At 39.8% G+C, this 20,541-nt stretch overlaps 1 protein-coding gene across 7 annotated transcripts in view; it reads left to right on the top strand.

Moving 5' to 3' along the window:
* The first annotated feature begins 6,791 nt into the window (after positions 1–6,791).
* The window catches only part of LOC115211054 (cyclin-dependent kinase 20), a 34,969-nt gene continuing 21,219 nt past the window's right edge, over positions 6,792–20,541 (top strand). The window contains exons 1-3 of one of the 7 annotated variants that reach the window (XM_029779933.2): positions 6,792–7,957; positions 10,367–10,455; positions 11,856–11,929. In XM_029779933.2, coding sequence (XP_029635793.1) covers positions 10,381–10,455; positions 11,856–11,929 — 149 coding nt within the window. In that variant the 5' untranslated portion in view covers positions 6,792–7,957; positions 10,367–10,380. Of the gene's footprint in view, positions 7,958–8,340; positions 8,671–9,150; positions 9,245–10,341; positions 10,456–11,855; positions 11,930–20,541 lie in introns of those variants that run through there. The other 6 variants (XM_029779934.2, XM_029779930.2, XM_029779931.2 and 3 more) reach the window with 6 other exon arrangements.

Genomic DNA, 20,541 nt, shown 5'->3' with positions numbered 1-20,541 from the left:
ATATATATGTATATAAATACATATATATATGTATATGTTTATACACACATATATATGTATATCTCTTATTATAAAAGGCAGATTTTATCTGCCTCCCTTTGTCACTTATAGAAATCTACAATATAGGATTTCTTCAATTACAATTTACCTAGCATTTTTAAGAGTAGAATGCATCGGGTCATGCCAGGTCCAGTTTTTAAAATTTAAACTCCAATTAAGCAAAATTTACAGAAAACTCACATTCTGGTGTGTATGTCAAATGCTTTTCTTAATGTGGTTTACACCACACGCACACGCACACACACAGTGTGCAACGAATAAACTGAAACTAATTCACTGTGTGTGTGTTGACAGGTAGACAATAGAATGCGATGGCGATGGCGATGTAATATTTGTTTCTGTCTATGATGCTGATAGATACATGAGTAAAATGTATGGGAAGCTAAGAGATAAGAGTGAGTGAAAATGTTCTTGGAAGAGAGTAAATAGCAAGAGAGTGATTTGAGGAAGACTTTACATTAAATAACCGTAGTGGCTTGTATATATATATATATATATACATACATAAGACAGTAAGGTGTGATTTGAGGGAGATTTGGCTGCTATTTCTGCCATGTAGGGGTCTCCCTCATAGGCTCATACATACATATATACATAGATAAGACAGTAAGGTGTGATTTGGGGGAAATTTGGCTGCTATTTCTACCAGGTCTAGCTACCATGTAGAGGTCCCCCTCATTGGCTCATATATATATACATACATAAGACAGTAAGGTGTGATTTGAGGGAGATTTGGCTGCTGTTTCTACCAGGTCTGTTAGGCCTTCTCATGTAAACTCAAGCTTTCTCATGCCTTGAACATAAGACCAAAGCAGAGAATGTATTCTTTTATTCTTCTGCTTTTTCCAGCCATTGGTCTGTGGCCATGCTGGGGCAATGCCTTGAAGAATTGTAGTTTAATGAATCAACTCCAGTTTTATTTTTGTAAGCATTGTACTTATTCTATCATTTTCCTTTGTCAAACCACTAGGTGACAGGGATGTAAACAAACCAACATTCGTTGTCAAGCAGTGGTGGAGGACAATCACAAGCACAGACACGCACACACACACACATACATGCATACACATATACACACATACATACATATATATATATATGTGTATATATATATTGCAGCGTGGAAGGTGTTTGTAAGCCATTTAAGAAACACACAAAAACCGTTAGATTCACTTCAACATTTAAATTTAATTTGCCAAAATATTTTCCTCGCTTTGAGACCGCGACCTGTTCACTGACAAAAATATCGTGCTAACAGGTCGCGGTCTCAAAGCGAGGAAAATATTTTGACAAATTAAATTTAAATGTTGAAGTGAATCTAACGGTTTTTGTGTGTTTCTTAAATGGCTTATAAACACCTTCAACGCTGCAACTGTTTTCGTTCCAGCACACGATCTCAGATCAAGTCACTTGCTATGCAAGTACATCTCTGTAACTATATATATATTTATATATATATATATATATATATATATATGTATATTGGTAAAAACAGTAAGATAACAAAAGAAAGAAAGAGACCTCAATATTATGTAAATAGAGGAAATCTTTATATATAAAAGTGAGGTTGTGTGTCTGTCTCCTACGATTTAGATTCCTAACTACTCCCACATTTTGCGGTGCAGTTTAACCAAAACCGGGTATCTTATAGTCGTGATTCATATCGAGCCCTTCTGGGTATTAGCGGGCGTCTACGATGAGTCTACGATTTAAAAAAAAATTTACCATCAATTTTTCCCATTTTTAATCCATTTTTGACATATATAAGGGAAGTAACTCTCTAAAATTTATTATTAAATCTCAGAACGTAAAAAGATACAGTAACACCCCTCCCCCTTTCTGGTTAGCCATATTGAGATGGCTATTATACTTTACATCTCTAAAAATGCTTATATAATTATTTCCCTTACAAACCCGAGCAACGCCAGGCGATACTGCTAGTATACATATATATATATGTGTGTATATAGACATAAGAAGCATCAAATGTGGCATGCAAGAGAGACGTTTGCGTAGGGGTGGTCATGTACTGTGGATGAATGAGGAGAGCTGTGTGAAGAAGTGCCACTCCCAAACAGTGGAAGGAATCCAGGGTAGAGGGAGACCCAGGAAGACATGGGATGAGGTGGTGAAGCATGACCTTCGAACGTTGGGCCTCACAGAGGCAGTGACAAAAGACCGAGACCGCTGGAGGCATGCTGTGAATGAGAAGACCTGGCAAATAAAGTGAGTCCACAGCTGTAAACTACACCAGTGTTCCATAACCAGTCCACTAAAAAGTACTTTGGATTGTAAGGCGAGATGACGTGCTTGAGGAGACCTATTGAGTCAAGGACATCAACATTAGCAATATTAAAATCAAATCAAATGGAAATTGTAGTTGTGAGCCCTGTGCCTGTAGCACGTAAACAGCACCATCCAAACATGGGCGATGCTGAGTCAAGTACATCAACAAAAGCAATATCAAAATCAAATAAAATGAAAATTGTAGTTGTGAGTCCCATGCCAGTGTCACCTTGATTAGCTTCTGTGCCGGTGGCATGTAAAAAGCACCCACTACACTCTCAGCGTGGTTGGTGTTAGGAAGAGCATCCAGCTGTAGAAACACTGCGAGTTCAGATTGGGGCCTGGTGCAGCCTCCTGGCTTCCCAGACCCCAGTTGAACCGTCCAACTCATGCATCACCATCAACATCGTTTAACGTCCGTTTTCCATGCTAGCATGGGTTGGTCAGTTCAACCAGGGGTCTGGGAAGCCAGGAGGCTGCACCAGGCTCCAGTCTGATCTGGCAGTGTTGCCCTTCTTGAAGCCAACAACTCTGTGAGTGTAGCAGGTGCTTTTTACATGCCACTGGCACAGGGGCCAGAGGAGGCTGGCAACTGCCACGATCAGTTGGTACATTTTACATGCCACCGGCATGGAAGCCAGTCAAGGTGGTGCTGGCATCAGCCACGTTTGGATGGTGCTTTTTACGTGCCACTAGCACGGGTATCACAACTACAATTTCCATTTGACTTTTATTTTAATGTTGATGATGATGTACTTGACTCAATAGGTCTCCTCAAGCACAGCAGGTCGCCCTACAATCCAAGGTAAGCACAGCAGGTCGTCCTACGATCCAAGGTACTTTGAATGGGCTGGGGCTGGTTATGTGAAGCTGGTGTAGGATATGCTGTGAAGCATGGCAGTTCACACACATGCATTGTACAATCTACCTTTCACTCTGAGTGAGAGACCCTTTGTCACCAGTAGGGGTAAAATCTTTCTAAACTTTGCCCGGGCTATTCTTATTCTAGTGGTAACACTCTCTGAGCATCCACCCCCAACTACTAACTTGGTCACCTAGGTAGCGGAAGCTATCAACTACTTCTAGTTTCTTCCCTTGAAGTGTGATGGAATCTGTTTTCTGAGTATCTGTGGTGTCTATTGCCCCTGTGCATTTGCTGCACATGAAAGTTATCTCCTTGGTTAATCTTCCTTTGATGTTGCTGCACCTCTTATGTGTCCATAGCTTACACTGGGTACATCTTACGGAGTTTCTACCTACACCTTTTCTACAGATTGAGGAGGGTCACCTACCTGAGGGAGTGTGTGATGAGTTCACCTTCCTACTTACTAGAACTTTGGTCTTTGCTACATTGACTCTAAGGCCTTTTGATTCTAAACCTTGCTTCCACACCCGAAATTTCTTTTCTAGTTCCAGTAGTGATTCTGCTATGAGGGCCAGGTCATCAGCATAGAGGAGCTCCCAGGGGCAATCCATCTTGAATTCCTCTGTTATTGCCTGGAGGATTATGATGAATAAAAGGGGACTGAGGGCTGAACCTTGGTGGACCCTTACTTCTACTTGGAATTCTTCACTATACTCATTGCCAATCCTAACCTAATGGCCTCTCTGTATAGGGCCTGTACAGCCCTTATTAACCATTCGTCAATCTCCAGTTTCTGCATTGCCCACCAGATAAGGGATCAGGGGACCCCGTTGAAGGCTTTCTTCAAGTTCACAAAAGCTAAGTATAAGGGTTTATCTTTAGCTAGGTATTTCTCCTGCAGTTGTCAAACCAGGAATATGGCATCAGTGGTGCTTCTACCCGGCACAAAACCAAACTGCATCTCTCTCCCTAATGAGATGGGCTATGACCCTCTCCGTGACCTTCATCACCTGATCCAGCAGTTTGATACCCCTGTAGTTATTTCTATCAAGAGCATCACCTTTACCCTTGTAGCAATTGACTATGGTGCTGCTATGCCAGTCATTGGGCATGGCTCCATCATGAACTACCTGGTTTACAATGCGGGTGACTAGGCCATAGCCCACACCACCAGATGTTTTAAGCATCTCAGCAGTGATTCCTGATGGGCCGGGAGCTTTTCCTGACTTCATACCCTTGCTTTATCTACCAGGAAGCTGTCTATTCGGATAGCTGGTTCCTCTACTGGGTCAACATTTGGCAGGCTCTCCTCCTCCCATTTATTCTCCACATTCAGCAGTCCTTCATAATGGCTTCTCCAAGCCTCTTTCCAGAATCATTAAAAGCAAGTGCACCATCATCCATGCAGACACATTTCTCTCCTGTGACATCACAATTTTCTCTCACACACTGTCTTGCAATCCGAAATACTTCAGTTCTTTTGTCCTCATGTCACTGGACATTGGCAAACTTCTTTTTCGCTTTACCCTTGGCTATGTATACTTGCTGCCCAGCCTTCCTTTTGGCTACCCAGTACAGTTTCTTGCTACCCCCACCCTTCCAGGCCTGTTTCTTTTCTCTAATGGCTTTGTCTACCGTACTATTCTACCACCATGTAACTCTAGGTCTAGAAGGGACTTTGCACCATCTGCACTCTGTGGTACTCAGTAAACTGTCTCATAGGAATTTCCAGCTACCTTCTATGTTCAAAGTCTGTAGCTCCTCCTCCCTCTCATCAAATTTCTTGATGAGGATGTCCCTGAATCTCTGACCATGTGAAGGGTTCTTTAGCTACCAAATCCTTCTTTTTCTTGGTATCCTTCTGGCCTATATATGTGTATGTATTTCTACCAATCTATAAAATTCAACTTTTTACCATCTTCTTACATTTCATTTCTACTACATTTTAAGCTTTATTCCCATTTGTCTATTGCACTATATTTCTCCACTCCTAATTTTCTGTTAATTTCTTTCTTTCTCCTCCATCTCTTTCTCTAAATTGCCTTTGCAGTTAAATCTATTAACGTTTTTTTTTTAAAAATAACTTGCTAGTGTTCCCCTTCATCATATATGCGGTAATCACATTAAGTTAAAATGGTTTATTGATGTGTTTTATCTCTCTTTTTTTCCTGGCATTGTTTCACATTTTATTCACTCTGGAATAATATCAATGTTTTCTTCAAAACATCAAAACATCAGGATAACCCCAAGGACAAAGAAATAAGAACCCACAGTATGGTAGAAGCCAGAGCCACTCATAATAAAAAGGAGTATTGGTGGAATGTCCCAGTGAAAACGGGATAGAGTACAGCTGTGGAAATTAGGTGCCCAGCAGATATTAACATAAAGCTGAAGATTAGTGAAAAAGAGAATACCTACACCAAACAACTGAGAAATCTGCAGTTTCTCTACCCAGATTACAAGTTTCAGGTTTATACCTGTAATTATTGGGGTATTGGGATATGTAACACACTGCCTAAATACCAATTTTGAGAAATTAGGCTTCTTAAAACCAGAAAGGAGAAAGCTAATTTGAAGACTACAGATCCAATCCATCGCTGGAACTGTAAAAATCAGTAAAACTTTCCAGAATTTTATTGTTTAAATATATATGATCGTGTTTAGATAATGTTTTTAATGCATTTTGCATTTAGAGAAGGTCATTTGTAAAAAATATATATTTTGTCTCAAAGTCAAAAATGCAATCAAAACTCCCCATTGTCCCCCCCACCCCTCATTATTTCATACACAAATAAATTGATGCAGACTTTGTGGAGTTAACACTGAAAATATCACCCACATCATAAACAGGTGTTTGAAAATGTCATCATGGTATTATCTACCAATGAGACTTGATGAAATCCATCAGATCGATAACTTCTAACAAAATATACAAATCTCCACACATACATGCATGCATACATACATACAAACAAACAAACAAACAAACAAAAATACCCTGTTACTGAAATTCCAATAAAAGAGCCTTGGATCTAGGTTAGAAACCGGCTCTTTCTCTGTTGGCAAGAAATCTTGAAATAAAACTGAATAAGACACATATATACATACGTACGTACGTATGTTGTAATTTTCAACTCCAATACTGAACAGAAGTGAAGGCTTTTGCAAAATTGACAGATTTTATATTAAATTAAAATGAAGCATTATTTTTTTATGTAAATAAGCTGAATAATCGCCTGTAGAATTTATACTAGAGACGCATATGCCTTGTTTATAAGAAGGTGGAGCGTTATTTGAGGAAGGTTTGTTTATTGAGCGACCATATAGAGCAGTGCTTCTTAACCCTTTTTTTTTCTTTTACCTATAGACCCCTTTGATTTCTATTTTACTCTGCAGGACCCACCCACCCCATAACCATTCGATGTGTAAATAAAATCCTTTTATATTTTTATAATCGAATATCATTTGGAATTGCATAGAAAAATTGTTGAAATATTTTATGGATTGGAATTGAAGAAGTATAACTAATTTTATTACACGTAAATTTTAACAACAAAATCTTATATGGATACCGGTTGAGAACGTCTTTTACCCATAGCCTGTTAGTAATTAATTGCTTGTCAGCTGTGAACGAAATATCCGCCGAAGTGGAATGCAATGGACAAAAACAAATTAAGCCACGCCTAATATAAAAAAAAAGTCCTATTTCAGTGAATATATGGTCAAAGACGTTCTAGTCATGACCATCCCTTTCTTTTTTCGAGTATGGTGTATTTTGGATTGTATTTTCAGGCCTTGTGTCTCTAGTAGAAAAAAATATCTACTATGTCCCCGCTGTTTTCAAGATGGTAGGGAGATTTGGCTGTTGTTTCTACTAAGTCAAGTAACCAAGTATAGAGTCCTCCCTGACTTTGAAAAAGGAAAAATATATGTAATGTTTAAAGGATGAAAATATTTCTGCTGTAACAATTACGAAAGATTAACAAAAATATATAATAATACATGTTCATATCAAAGAAAACTCGATTAATTCTCCATAACCTTCACAACATAAATTCAAATGAAATCAAGAAATGCTTTCAGTGAAGTTTAGGCTTAGCTATCTAATCGAAGTCCTAAGAATCGTATGTTCTGTTGCATGAACTACAGGAATTCTAAAAATGAAGAGAAAACTACTCTTCCTTTCCCATGAAATACAAGACTTTGAGGGACAGCGTTTCCAAAACTCCGCCATATTTTCAACTAATGTTTATATGTATTCGTAATTTGAAAATTATTGTTCAAATGACCATCCCCGCAAAAATAAATAGGCGAAGTTTCGTCTTTATCGCCAATAAACAAATAAAATCAAAATAGCATATAAAAACTACAATATACAGAAAGAAATGTAGTTAAATTAATACTGTTCTGGTAAAAAAAAACGAGAGAAATGTTATGATTACAATAATGGCGGTGTCCTTAGCAACGAACTAATTATAAACATTGAATAAGGAATATTTGACATACAATTACTTTGGTTCGCCTACGATAAAATGATTTGATGTAAATTAAAAGGTGAATAAAATTGTTTCAGCTATTGATATTCCTTGGATTTCTTAAATAACTATAATTACGTTTTTTGTATAAAAGCAGCACAACTGAACATTTTGAGTTACTTTTACGACATAAGCTCTTGTGAAGATATGCTTTTGTCGAGTAATTGATTTACAATACATTCAGGGCAATTTTGGTAGTGAGAAAGAGTAGGTAAGTGTATTCTTTAATATGAACTAATTTCGAACGCTGATTAAAATAATCGGCAGCATTTGAAATTAATCCACTTATAAGTATTAAAGTTTGTAATAAATGCAATTAAATAGCAGGGTATCTCGAGCACTTTATTGTGTTAGATAAACACCTGTAAGTTAAGTTCGAAAATCAAGATTCCAATTCCCGATCGAATTCGTTACTCTTTTTGCCTTTAATGCCAGTTAAAACGTTGAAAATACCACATTTATTTGTTTCTCTGGTAAATGATATAAGACCTTTAGTTGTCTATCTTACTTGATTAGGCAAATGGTTTTCATAAATGCACTACTTCTAAAATATTTAATCTTATATTTTACAACACGATCGATGGGTTATATCTGAGATTAAATTTAAATTGTTTACAGCGAAATTGTTAGCTCTTCTTAAACTTTCAAAAAATTTACCCTAAGTTCATATTCCCTTAACGACAAGAAAACTTTTCTTATAATTCCATTTTCCCCCTAAAATTCGACCCTAGAGTACTGTTCACATCCATGAGGCAGTGCTGCTGCTAAACACATCGACATTCTAGACCAGTGTCTCTAATAGAGTGTATGTATGAGGTGAGGCCAGGCAAATTGCAGTGTTTAAAGAAATTTGGTTTTAAAACTTGTCCAAAGCCATGATAAAGAAAGATATGAAAGAACAGTAAATGAGTGGAAATCGAACCGGTGAGTGTGTTAAATAATAAGGCACTAAAAGAGAATTACTCTCCCCAGACACAATAATATATAAAATTATATGAAGAAGAAAACTATTTTCTCTTCTTATTCATAAAGAAGGAGTGGGGTAAAATTTATCTTTTTTTATTTTTTGGTGGAACCTGGAATTTGTCAGTTTGAGGAATGTTGTTCTGGACTATATTCAAAAGACAGTCATTTGGTTGATATGTAATTATTCTCTCACCAAAATGCTACATGCACGAAATTAGGATATGCTATTTCAATTTTTTGCCTTTTGTCTTCTAAATTAGTTAGTAATACATTTTCCACCAGTGCACACTTGTCTTTTCTACTTTTGTCATTTTGTGTCTCACCTCTGATACTCTATACATGACAGAATTCTCTTTGTCTTTCCTTGTCCAAACTATAACTATCTGAAATTTCCTCTATTATGGAAACAAGTGAAGAATAAAAGATGAAAAATACATTAACAGACAGATTTTCAAGCTGAACATCAGCCACATATCTCCAAACTGGAATATCCTGCAAAAGTCATGTGCACAGTCTCTTCTCTGACAAACTTGTAAAATAATGTTTTGTACCATAATATTTTGCATCTTGCTTATAATGTTTTGTTTCTCATTTTATTTTTGATATTGATAGTTTTCACTGTACAAATGTTTATAAAATAAGGAAATTACATAAAAAATATTTTATATTCTTTATCTAGTAGAATTCAAATTGGATAACATAAATAAATAAATAAGTGAAAGAAGAAAAAATTATCCAACTACTATGTTATCTTCACAAACTTTTTTAATGCACGACCTTTGAACGTTGGGCCTTACCGAGGCGATAAGTGACCAAGACCTTTGGAGATATGCTGTGCTTGAGAAGACCCAGCAAGCCGAGAACATAACCGTGGCTTATGCCAGTGCAGCATAACCAGCCCATTTAAGAGTACCCTTCAATCATTGGGCAATAAACAGTACTTGCAAAGACCTGTTGAGATGTCAGTACTGCCTGATTGGCACCCATGCCAGTGGCACATAAAAAGCATCATTCGAGCATGGCTGATGCCAGTACTGCCTGACTGGCCCTCATGCTGGTGGCATGTAAAAAGCACCTACTACACTCTAGGAGTGGTTGGCATTAGGAAGAGCATCCATCTATAGAAGCATTGCCAGATTGGATTAGAGCCTGGTGCAGCCTTCTGGCTCGCCAGCCCTCAGTCAAACGGTCCAACCCATGCCAGCATGGAAAGCAAACGTTAAACGGCGACGATAACAATGATGATGATTCTAAGTAGATATTTAAGATATAATAACAGTTAAAAATCATGGATTTATGGGGTCCCAATAATGTCACAGGTGGTGATGGTACATTATTCTTTTTACATAACTTAAGAAAAAAAAAAGGGTTAACTTAAAGCTGATTAGTAAGTTTTCAGGGGAGCATGCAGCTATAAACTATTTGCTTTATCCAATGCCATATAACTTACCTAATGATTTTGATGAACAGATGTGACAGTATAAAGAAGCAATTAGAAAAGGAGTAATTTTCATAATTTGTAACAGTTAACTCAGTTTTTAATATAATCAAATATAACTTCTTGTACTCATTTATAGTTAGTTAGTTTGTTTCAGCAATTTATTATTATTGAAACTTTAATACTGGAAGAATTAGATTTCTTTTCACAGTTCAGATGTCACACACACAATGGAACAGTATACCATTCTTGGAAACATCGGAGAAGGAGCACATGGCATTGTTTTCAAAGCTAAATATAAGCAGGTAAGATTTATTAGTATAGCTATTGAGCACTAGCATAACTTGAGTGGAGCAGAGAAGGCAGTCCTTCCCAGGTAGCACCACTTTTGGATCTGTTGCAGGCTATAAGCCTCTATACACTGTATTGAAATGAAATAATACTGGTTTTAATATCAGGACATGAATACGACCCATCGTTAAATACAACAATCAATCTAGTCACTGTGCATATGTATCTTTTGTGGGGGCTGGGGGCAGCAAACTGAAGGGTGGCACACACTCTATCTACACCACTATTATTTAGTACAAATGTCCATGTGCTGTTAGAGGAAGTAGGAACTAATGGGTGCTATTTCTTCTCGTGTTTCACCAGTGTACATTTCTTTTGTTTAATTTCTGGTTCAATTGAATCTGTTATTTCACTTATTTACCATTGCTTGTAACTATTAGTTAGAATTTTAATCATAAATTTGTCAACTCCAAGCCCCATATTTATTTTGTTTAATATGATAACTTCATTTTCTATCAACTAATGGAATTTGTTTTTTTTTTAGTTATAAAATATTAAAATAATGGAATTTAAGGCAGTGATTTGACAACTGTTAAAGTGTTATTTCGAATGCTTCACAGTATTTTTGTTTTAACTTTGCACTCTTAATTCAAATCCTGCGATTGTCATTTTTGCTTTTCATCTTTCAAAACATACTAATTGAGGGCAGAGTATTGATCAAAATGTACTAATCAAGAGCAGGAAGGGCGTTGATAGAAGTGTTTGAGAATTAGAAAAGATGCTTTGCAGTATTTGGTCCAGTGCTTTGCAACAGCTCTAACAACAATGCCTGCAATGACACTGGTGCTAAGTTGTATCAGCCCAAGTCAGCAACTTTTCTTGAGGAGATTTTACTGACCCAAGTCAGGAGCCTTTATCCCACTATTGATAAACATCAGTAATGTGGAGAAGGGAGACTTGCGTGCATAGGCAACAGCTAGTCTTCTTTGAAAGAAATTTTGTCCAGACTTGCACATACAGGTGCAGATACCTGGTCAACATTGACTGACAGAGGCACTACAGAATGGAAATTACGTATCCTCATCATTGTCATTTGTGCCTCACTTCTCCATTGCTCTCCTCTGCCTAATAGTAATGTCTGTTTTGTTCAGTAATGTCCAAAAAGTTATTTGTTATAAGTAAGATGATCTCTATGTGGAAATAGACAGTCGTCTATTAGCATGAGTTGGTAAAAATTAGACTAGCAGCTTTTTGTGAACTGAAAAAATGTGCCATCATTGGTTACCTGTTTTATTTGTTTTAATGGCTTACATATGTTGGGTCTTCTTCTTTGTCTTATTTTAATCAGAAGTTATAATATAGAAATGTTTGGAACAGAACAAAATGAAAATGAAAATTTTTCTTTTTCTTTTAGAATGGTCAAACTGTTGCATTGAAGAAAGTCAGATTAAAAAAACTGGAAGATGGAATCCCAAGCACAGCCATCAGGTAAATTTCTTTAGAGAATATATTTTTTATTATTCAATATAATAACCTGGGGCAAGAGCATACACATTTTTTCACACATAAATCACAACACAAATACATGACAGTACATGTGTATAAATCCAACATTGCATTACACACACACACACACACACACACACACACACACACACACACACACACACACATATGCACACACAGGAAGAGCCTTGTATGTGGCTGCTCGACGTGCTAGAAATAATAACCATGGAGAATACTGAAAATTATATACTCACTATATATTTCTGCACTCTCTCACATGTATATGCAATGTCAGAGGAACAAACCAGCTAAATATTATTACATGGTTACTCAAGATGCTAGAAAATGCAGCCAAATCTCACAAAATCCCATGTCAGAACCTAGTGTTATTTTTCAAAGAAGTTAATTTTGTTTACAATGCATTTTTCAAAAGTCATATTCATTCCTTTAAGTGAATTGCTATACATGTTGAGTCATTTGCTGAAAGCAGCAGCAAACTTACATTAAATACGATCTCTTTTTCACTATTATTGCCTTGATCATATTTTTCTGTAGTTGTGTAGGAAGAAGCTTGCTTCCCAACCACATGATTCTAGGTTCAGTCCCATTGCGTGGCACCTTGGGCAAGTGTCTTCTACTATAGCCTCAGACTGACCAAAGCTTTGAGAGTAGATTTGGTACTCAGAAACTGAAAGAAACCCATCATGTATGTGTGTGTGGGGGTCTTTGTATCTGTGTTTGTCCCTCACCACTGCTTGACAACCAGTGATAGTTTATTTACCTTGCCATAGCTTAGTGGTTCAGCAGAAAGACTGATAGAATAAGTATCAGGTAGTGCCCCACCATCGCCACAGTCTAATGATTGAAATAGATAAAAGAAAATATTTAGTGTGTGTGTATACAGGGTGCGATGGGTAAATTGTTGCAATTTTATATTTTTAATTTCATGCTTGCACATTTCTTGTTTTTGATTTTGTCAACTACACAGTATAGTAGGGTCAGTTGGGTACCAACTGTGAGAAAAACAGCACCGTGATGTAATTCACTCATGACGCAATTCACAATTTGGAAACGACATGAGTACTACTTGGCATTTGCACTGGAAGTTCCAATACAAACATTTCAGAGTGTTTGGGTGTCATTCTGAGGACAGTGCAGAGGATTCTTGTAGTGATGATGGTGGAGGATATCAACTCCTTACTTGTTTTTCTAAAATGCACCATAAATGTTCAATAATATTGAGATCTGGGGACTGTGGTGGCCAGATAAGATGTTCAACTTCACTAAAATGTTACTCATGCCATTCAGTATCAACTTTAGCTGTGTGAATTAGTGCATTATCATCCTGAAAGATTGCATTTCCCTCTGGAAACAGTTCCACAACCATTGGCTGAATTTGATCAGATAAAATGCTTAAATAGTCTTGACTATTAATTCTGCCATGAAGGAAAACCATTGGGCTAGCAGATTTCCAAGATGTAGTCTCCCCCTACTCCCCAGATCATCACAGATCCTCCTCCATGTTTAAGATTTGGAAGAAGACAGTCTGAGTCAGATGCTTCTTTTGGCTGTCTCCACATGTATACTCAGCCGGTGGTCAGAAATTAGGTAAAGGATGACTCGTCCGAGAAAATAACATCCTTCCACTGCTCTAGGGACCAATTCTGTAAGTTTTTATTCCACTCTAAATGCTTTGCAACTTTTGTTTTTGAAAGTAGTGGTTTTCTGATTGCAGCCCTCCCATGAAATCTAGCTTTGTGCAGCTCTTGGCAAACAGTTTTTGTGGAAACTGGGTGCAGGAAGTGGTCATTAAGCTCTGCAGCAATTTTGGGAGTTGTCCTTTTGTGATCCTTTCTAACAATTCATGTAAGAGTCTGACGGTCCTTATCTGAGAGTTTTGGTTTTCTTCCGGAGTTTTGTTTTGACGAGGAGGTTTTTCCCTCTTCCTCAAAGGCTGTCATTACTTTCAAGACAGTACTTCTTCAAAACCCAAACATTTCAGCTGTTTTCGTTACGCTAGCACCTGCCATATGAGCACCAACAATTTGACCTCTTTGAAAGTCCAATAGATCTGTCATTTTAATGAATTTTAATTACCTTTTTCTGATGATATCTCAAAAGAAACAGCAATTTTAGCAAAACATATTAAGCATCACTAATAATAAATAAAAAAAACAAAAATAAACCAGCTCTTGATGGTTTTATAGATATTTCAAAATTATGATGCTAGGTATTTCCATTATTTTGTTCAACTCCTGTATACACACACACATATATATATACTTATGACACTTGTGAAGACCTGTTGAGGCAAGTGTGTGACACTTGTGTAGACCTGTTGAGGCAAGTGAAAATCAAATCAAATCAAATCAAACCAAATCAAAATAGATGAACATCAATGGAATTTGTATCTTTGTGGTACCAAAGTGTGTGACACTTGTGTAGACCTGTTGAGGCAAGTGAAAATCAAATCAAATCAAATCAAACCAAATCAAAATAGATGAACATCAATGGAATTTGTATCTTTGTGGTACCAGTACCGTTGGCACACAAGAAAACCATCCGAACGTGGCCGTAGCCAGTACCGCATCGACTGGCCTCTGTGACGTGGGCACATAACAAACACCATCCGATCGTGGCCGTTCGCCAGCCTCATCTGGCACCTGTGTCGGTGGCACATAAAAACACCAACCGAAGACCCGGCAAGACTAGTCAGGCCATAACCCGTGGCCCCTACTTGGGACGTAGTCAGTCCCCTGTGCATACCTTCCTTCCTTCCTGTGACACTTGTGAAGACCTGTGAAGACCTGTTGAGGCAAGTGAAAATCAAATCAAATCAAATCAAAATAGATGAACATCAATGGAATTTGTATCTTTGTGGTACCAGTGCCGGTGGCACACAAGAAAACCATCCGAACGTGGCCGTAGCCAGTACCGCATCGACTGGCCTCCGTGCTGTGGGCACGTAACAAACACCATCCGATCGTGGCCGTTCGCCAGCCTCATCTGGCACCTGTGTCGGTGGCACATAAAAACACCATCCGAAGACCCGGCAAGACTAGTCAGGCCATAACCCGTGGCCCCTACCTGGGACGTAGTCAGTCCACCTGTGCATACCTTCCTTCTTGTGACACTTGTGAAGACCTGTTGAGGCAAGTGAAAATCAAATCAAATCAAATCAAAACAAATCAAAATAGATGAACATCAATGGAGTTTGTATCTTTGTGGTACCAGTGCCGGTGGCACACAAGAAAATCATCCGAACGTGGCCGTAGCCAGTACCGCATAGACTGGCCTCCGTGCTTTGGGGACGTAACAAACACCATCCGATCGTGGCCGTCCGCCAGCCTCATCAGGCACCTGTGTCGGTGGCACATAAAAACACCATCCGAGCGTGGCCGTCTGCCAGCCTCGTCTGGCACCTGTGTCGGTGGCACATAAAAACACCATCCGAGCATGGCCGTTCGCCAGCCTCGTCTGGCACCTGTGTCGGTGGCACATAAAATCACCCACTACACTCTCGGAGTGGTTGGCGTTAGGAAGGGCATCCAGCTGTAGAAACACTGCCAGATCTGACTGGCCTGGTGCAGCCTTCGGGCTCCCCAGACCCCAGTTGAACCGTCCAACCCATGCTAGCATGGAAAACGGACGCTAAAAGAAAAGAAGAAGAAGATACACACACACACACACACACACACATATATATATATATATTATATATATATATATATATATATATATATATATAAAACGATAAACATCGCCGTTTTTAAGCCTAGCCAGTCTCATGGGCCTGGTTTCCTGGTTTCTGTGGTGTATATGTTCCCGCCAACTGGATGGGAGGCAAGTCCATCGCAGCGTTACTCAAGAAACAAGAAGAGAGAGTGAGAGAAAGTTGTGGCGAAAGAGTACAACAGGGGTTTCCACCATCCCCTGCTGGAGCTTCATGGAGCTTTTAGGTGTTCTTGCTCAATAAACACACAACGCCCTGTCTGGGAATCGAAACCGCAAGCCTCCAACCGTGAGTCAGCTGCCCTAACCACTGGGCCATTGTGCCTCCACATATATATATATATATATATATATATATATATATATATATATATATATATATATATATATATATATATAATTTATATATATATACATACATATATATATATATATATATACGCACACACACATACATACATATATATGCTGACGATCTTGCCTTAATTGCTGAGTCACTATCAGAACTAGAGAAGTTTCAGATGTGGAAACAAGGATTAGAATTGAAGGGCCTTCGAGTCAACCTAGCTAAAACCAAAGTCCTAATAAATAGGAAGGCAGACAAACCACAAATACCTTCAGGTAGATGGCCCTACTCGATCTGTAGAAAAGGCATAGGTAGAAAGATGTACCCAGTGTAAGCTATGGACACATTACAAGTGCAGCAATATCAAAGGAAGGCCAACTGGGAAGATAGTTTTTGTATATGGCAGATGCTCGGTAGCAATAAAGACTGAAAATGTGCAGAGAACAACTTCCGCCACATTCCAGGGAGAAAAACTAGAAGTAGTTGATAGCTTCCGTTCCCTAGGTGACCAAGTCAGTAGCAGCTAGAATAAAAATAGCCTGAGCAAAGTTCAGAGAGCTCTTACCTCTACTTGTGACAAAAGGCCTCTTACTCAGAGTAAAAGGTATACTGTATGACGTATGTGTATGAACAGCCATGCTACATGGTAGTGAAACATGGGCCTTGACTGCTGAGGACAAGCGTAAGCCTGCAAGGAATGAAGCCAGTATGCTCCAATGGGTGTGTAATGTCAGTGCGCATACTCAACAGAGTGTAAGTCCCTTGAGAGAAAAGTTGGACCTAAGAAGCATCAGATGTTGTGTGCAATAGAGATGACTGCGCTGGTATGGTCATGTGGCAAGAATGGATGAGTATAGCTGTGTGAAAAAGTTCCACACCCTAGTGGTTGAGGGAACCTGTGGAAGAGGTAGACCCACGAAAACCTGGGATGAGGTGATGAAGCACTACCTTTGAACATTAGGCTTCACCGAGGAAATGACTAGCGACCGAGACTTTTGAAAATATGCTGTGCTTGAGAAAACCTGGCAAGCCAAGTGAGACCATAACCCGTGGCCTATACCAGGGGTGTAACCAGCCCACTTATATGTACCTTTCCTTCATTGGACATTAAACTCTTCTTGCGAAGACCCTGTTGAGGCAAGTGAAATCGAAATCAAACCAAATTCGCAAATTCAATGACTGGCACCCGTGCCAGTGGAGCGCTAAGAGCACCATCCGAGCGTGATCGCTGCCAGAGCAGCTAACTGGCTTCCATGCCGGTGGCACGTAAAAAGCACCATTTGAGCATGATGATTAACAGTGTTGCCTTACTGGCACATGGAAAACATTCGAGCGAGGCCGTTGCCAGTGCCACTGGACTGGCTCCTGTAAAGGTGGCATGTAAAAACACCACTTGAGCATGGCCGTTGCCAGTGGCACGTAAAAGCACCCACTACACTCTCGGAGTGGTTGGCATTAGGAAGGGCATCTAACTGTAGAAACTCTGCCAGATCAGATTGGAGCCTGGTGCAGCCATCTGGTTCGCCAGTCCTCAGTCAAATCGTCCAACCCATGCTAGCATGGAAAGCAGACGTTAAATGATGATGTTGATGATATATATATACACACATATATACATATATATATATATATATATATACACACACATACATATATATATACATACATATATATATTGTCACCTGACTGGCTGCTGTGCTGGTTGCACGTAAAAAGTACCCACTACACTCTTGGAGTGGTTGGTGTTAGGAAGAGTATCCATCTGTCGAAACCTTGCCAGATCAGATTGGAGCCTGGTGCAGCCTCCTGGCCTGCCACTCCTCAGTCAAACTATCCAACCCATGCCAGTATGGAAAGCAGACGTTAAACGAGGATTATGATGATGATGATCCCTCAGCCAGGGCTATCCAATGGACAGAAAGAGAGAAAGTAAAAGACCAATTCTATGACACCCTACTGCAGACTACCTCATCGACGAACGACAGGGACCTTCTCTTTGTGGCTGGTGACTTCAATGGGCATGTTGGATGACATGCTGGGGGCTTCCATGGCGTACATGGAGGCTACAGTTATGGTTCCCGCAATGAGGAGGGAACCAGGCTGCTGGAGTTCTGCGATGCGAATAATCTTATGGTTTGCAACACTAACTTCAGGAAACCTACCAGCCACCTAGTCACCTACTAATTGGGCTGACATACTAGCCAAATCAACTACATTCTTGCCAGAAAAAGGGAAAGATGGCTACTTATAAATGCCAAAACCTTCCCAGGCGAAGAATGTACCCCACAACATAGACTGGTAGTTAGTGACTTTAGGATTAGGACTAAGAGGACGACCAGAAGACGACCAACATGGAGAAGAAGGGTCTGGAAGCTTAAAGACCCTGCGAATGGACAGAGATTTAGAGACATGTTACTTGAAGCCTTTGACGAAATGAAAGGGGGTATAGCTACACATGGGGTAGAAGACAACTGGACGCTTCTGAGGGACAACCTGCTGAAAGCCACTGACCAGATCTGTGGCTGGTGCAAAGTCCCCTTAAGACCCAAAATAACGTGGTGGTGGAACAATATTGTTGACAGGGCTATTAGACAAAAGAAACAGGCTTGGAAGGACCGGAAGAACGGTGGTAGCAGGGAAGTGTATCAGACTGCCAGGAGGGAAGGTAGGAGGTAGGTGTATTTAGCCAGAGGGTAAGCAAATAAGAAAAAATTTGCCAATGTTCTGTGCTGTGAGGATGAAAGACTTGAGGTATTTCGTGTTGCAAGACAGTGTGTGAGAGAGAATCATGATGTGGTAGGAGAGAAATGTGTTCGCATGGATGATGGTTCACTTGCACTAAATGAGGATGCAAAGAGAGACTTTTGGAGACGCCACTATGAAAGGTTGCTGAATGAGGAAAATGAATGGGATAAAGAGAGTCTGCCGAATGTCGACCCAACAGAGGGACCAGCTATCCGAGTTGACAGTTCCTTGGCAATTAGAAGCATGAAGACAAGGAAAGCCCCAGGCCCATCAGGAATTACTGCAGAGATGCTCAAAATATCTGGTAGTGTCGGCTATAGCCTAGTCACCCGTATAGTTAACCAGGTGATACACGAAGGAGTCATTCCCAATGACTGGTGTAGCAGCATAATAGTCACTACTACAAAGGTAAAGGTGACGCCCTAGATACAAATAACTACAGGGGTATCAAGCTGTTGGATCAGGTAATGAAGGTTACAGAGAGGGTCATAGCCCAACTAATTAGAGAGAGAGTTAGTTTAGATGAGATGCAGTTTGGGTTCGTGCCAAGGAAAAGTACCACTGATGCTATATTCCTGGTAAGACAGCTGCAGGAGAAATACCTAGCCAAAGATAAGCCCCTGTACCTGGCTTTTGTTGACATGGAGAAAGCCTTCGACAGTGTCCCCCGATCCCTTATCTGGTGGTCAATGAGGAAACTAGGGATAGATGAATGGTTAGTGAGAGCTGTGCGAGCCATGTACAGGGACACTGCTAGTAAGGTGAGGGTTGGCAACGAGTACAATGAAGAATTCCGGGTAGAAGTAGGGGTCCACCAAGGTTCAGTCCTCAGCCCCCTCCTATTTATCATAGTCCTCCAGGCAATAATGGAGGAATTCAAGACAGGATGCCCCTGGGAGCTCCTCTATGCTGATGACCTTGCTCTAATTGCTGAGTCACTATCAGAACTGGAGGAGAAGTTTCAGGTGTGGAAACAAGGATTAGAATCAAAGGGCCTTAGAGTCAACCTAGCTAAAACCAAAGTCCTAATAAGTAGGAAGGTAGACAAATCACAAATCCCTTCAGGTAGATGGCCCTGCTCAATCTGTAGAAAAGGCGTAGGTAGAAACTGTATAAGATGCACCAAGTGTAAGCTTTGGACACATAAGGGGTGCAGCAATGTCAAAGGAAGGCTAACTCGGAAAATAGTTTTTGTATGTGGCAGATATGCTCAGGAGCAATAAACACTGAAAATGCGCAGAGACCAACTTCCACCACATTCCAGGGAGAAAAACTAGAAAGAGTTAATAGCTTCTGTTACCTAGGTGACCAAGTCAGTAGCAGGGGTGGGTGTGCTGAAAGTGTAACTGCTAGAGTAAGAATAGCCTGGGCAAAGTTCAGAGAGCTCTTACCTCTGCTGGTGACAAAAGGCCTCTCGCTCAGAGTAAAAGGCAGACTGTATGATGCATGTGTATGAACAGCCATGCTACATGGCAGTGAAACATGGGCCGTGACTGCTGAGGATATGCGTAAGCTCGCAAGAGATGAAGCCAGTATACTCCGATGGATGTGTAATGTAAGTCTTCATACTCGATAGAGTGTAAGTACCTTGAGAGAAAAGTTGGACCTAAGAAGCATCAGTTGTGGTGTGCAAGAGAGACGTTTACGCTGGTATGGTCATGTGGTGAGAATGGATGAAGATAGTTGTGTGAAAAAGTGCCACACCCTAGCGGTTGAGGGAACCTGTGGAAGAGGTAGACCCAGGAAAACCTGGGATGAGGTGCTGAAGCAC

Source organism: Octopus sinensis, linkage group LG4 (assembly GCF_006345805.1).
Source record: "Octopus sinensis linkage group LG4, ASM634580v1, whole genome shotgun sequence".
Classification (NCBI taxonomy): domain Eukaryota; kingdom Metazoa; phylum Mollusca; class Cephalopoda; order Octopoda; family Octopodidae; genus Octopus; species Octopus sinensis.
Note: the sequence above shows the minus strand (reverse complement) of the source record. Positions and strands in the feature narration are given on the sequence as shown.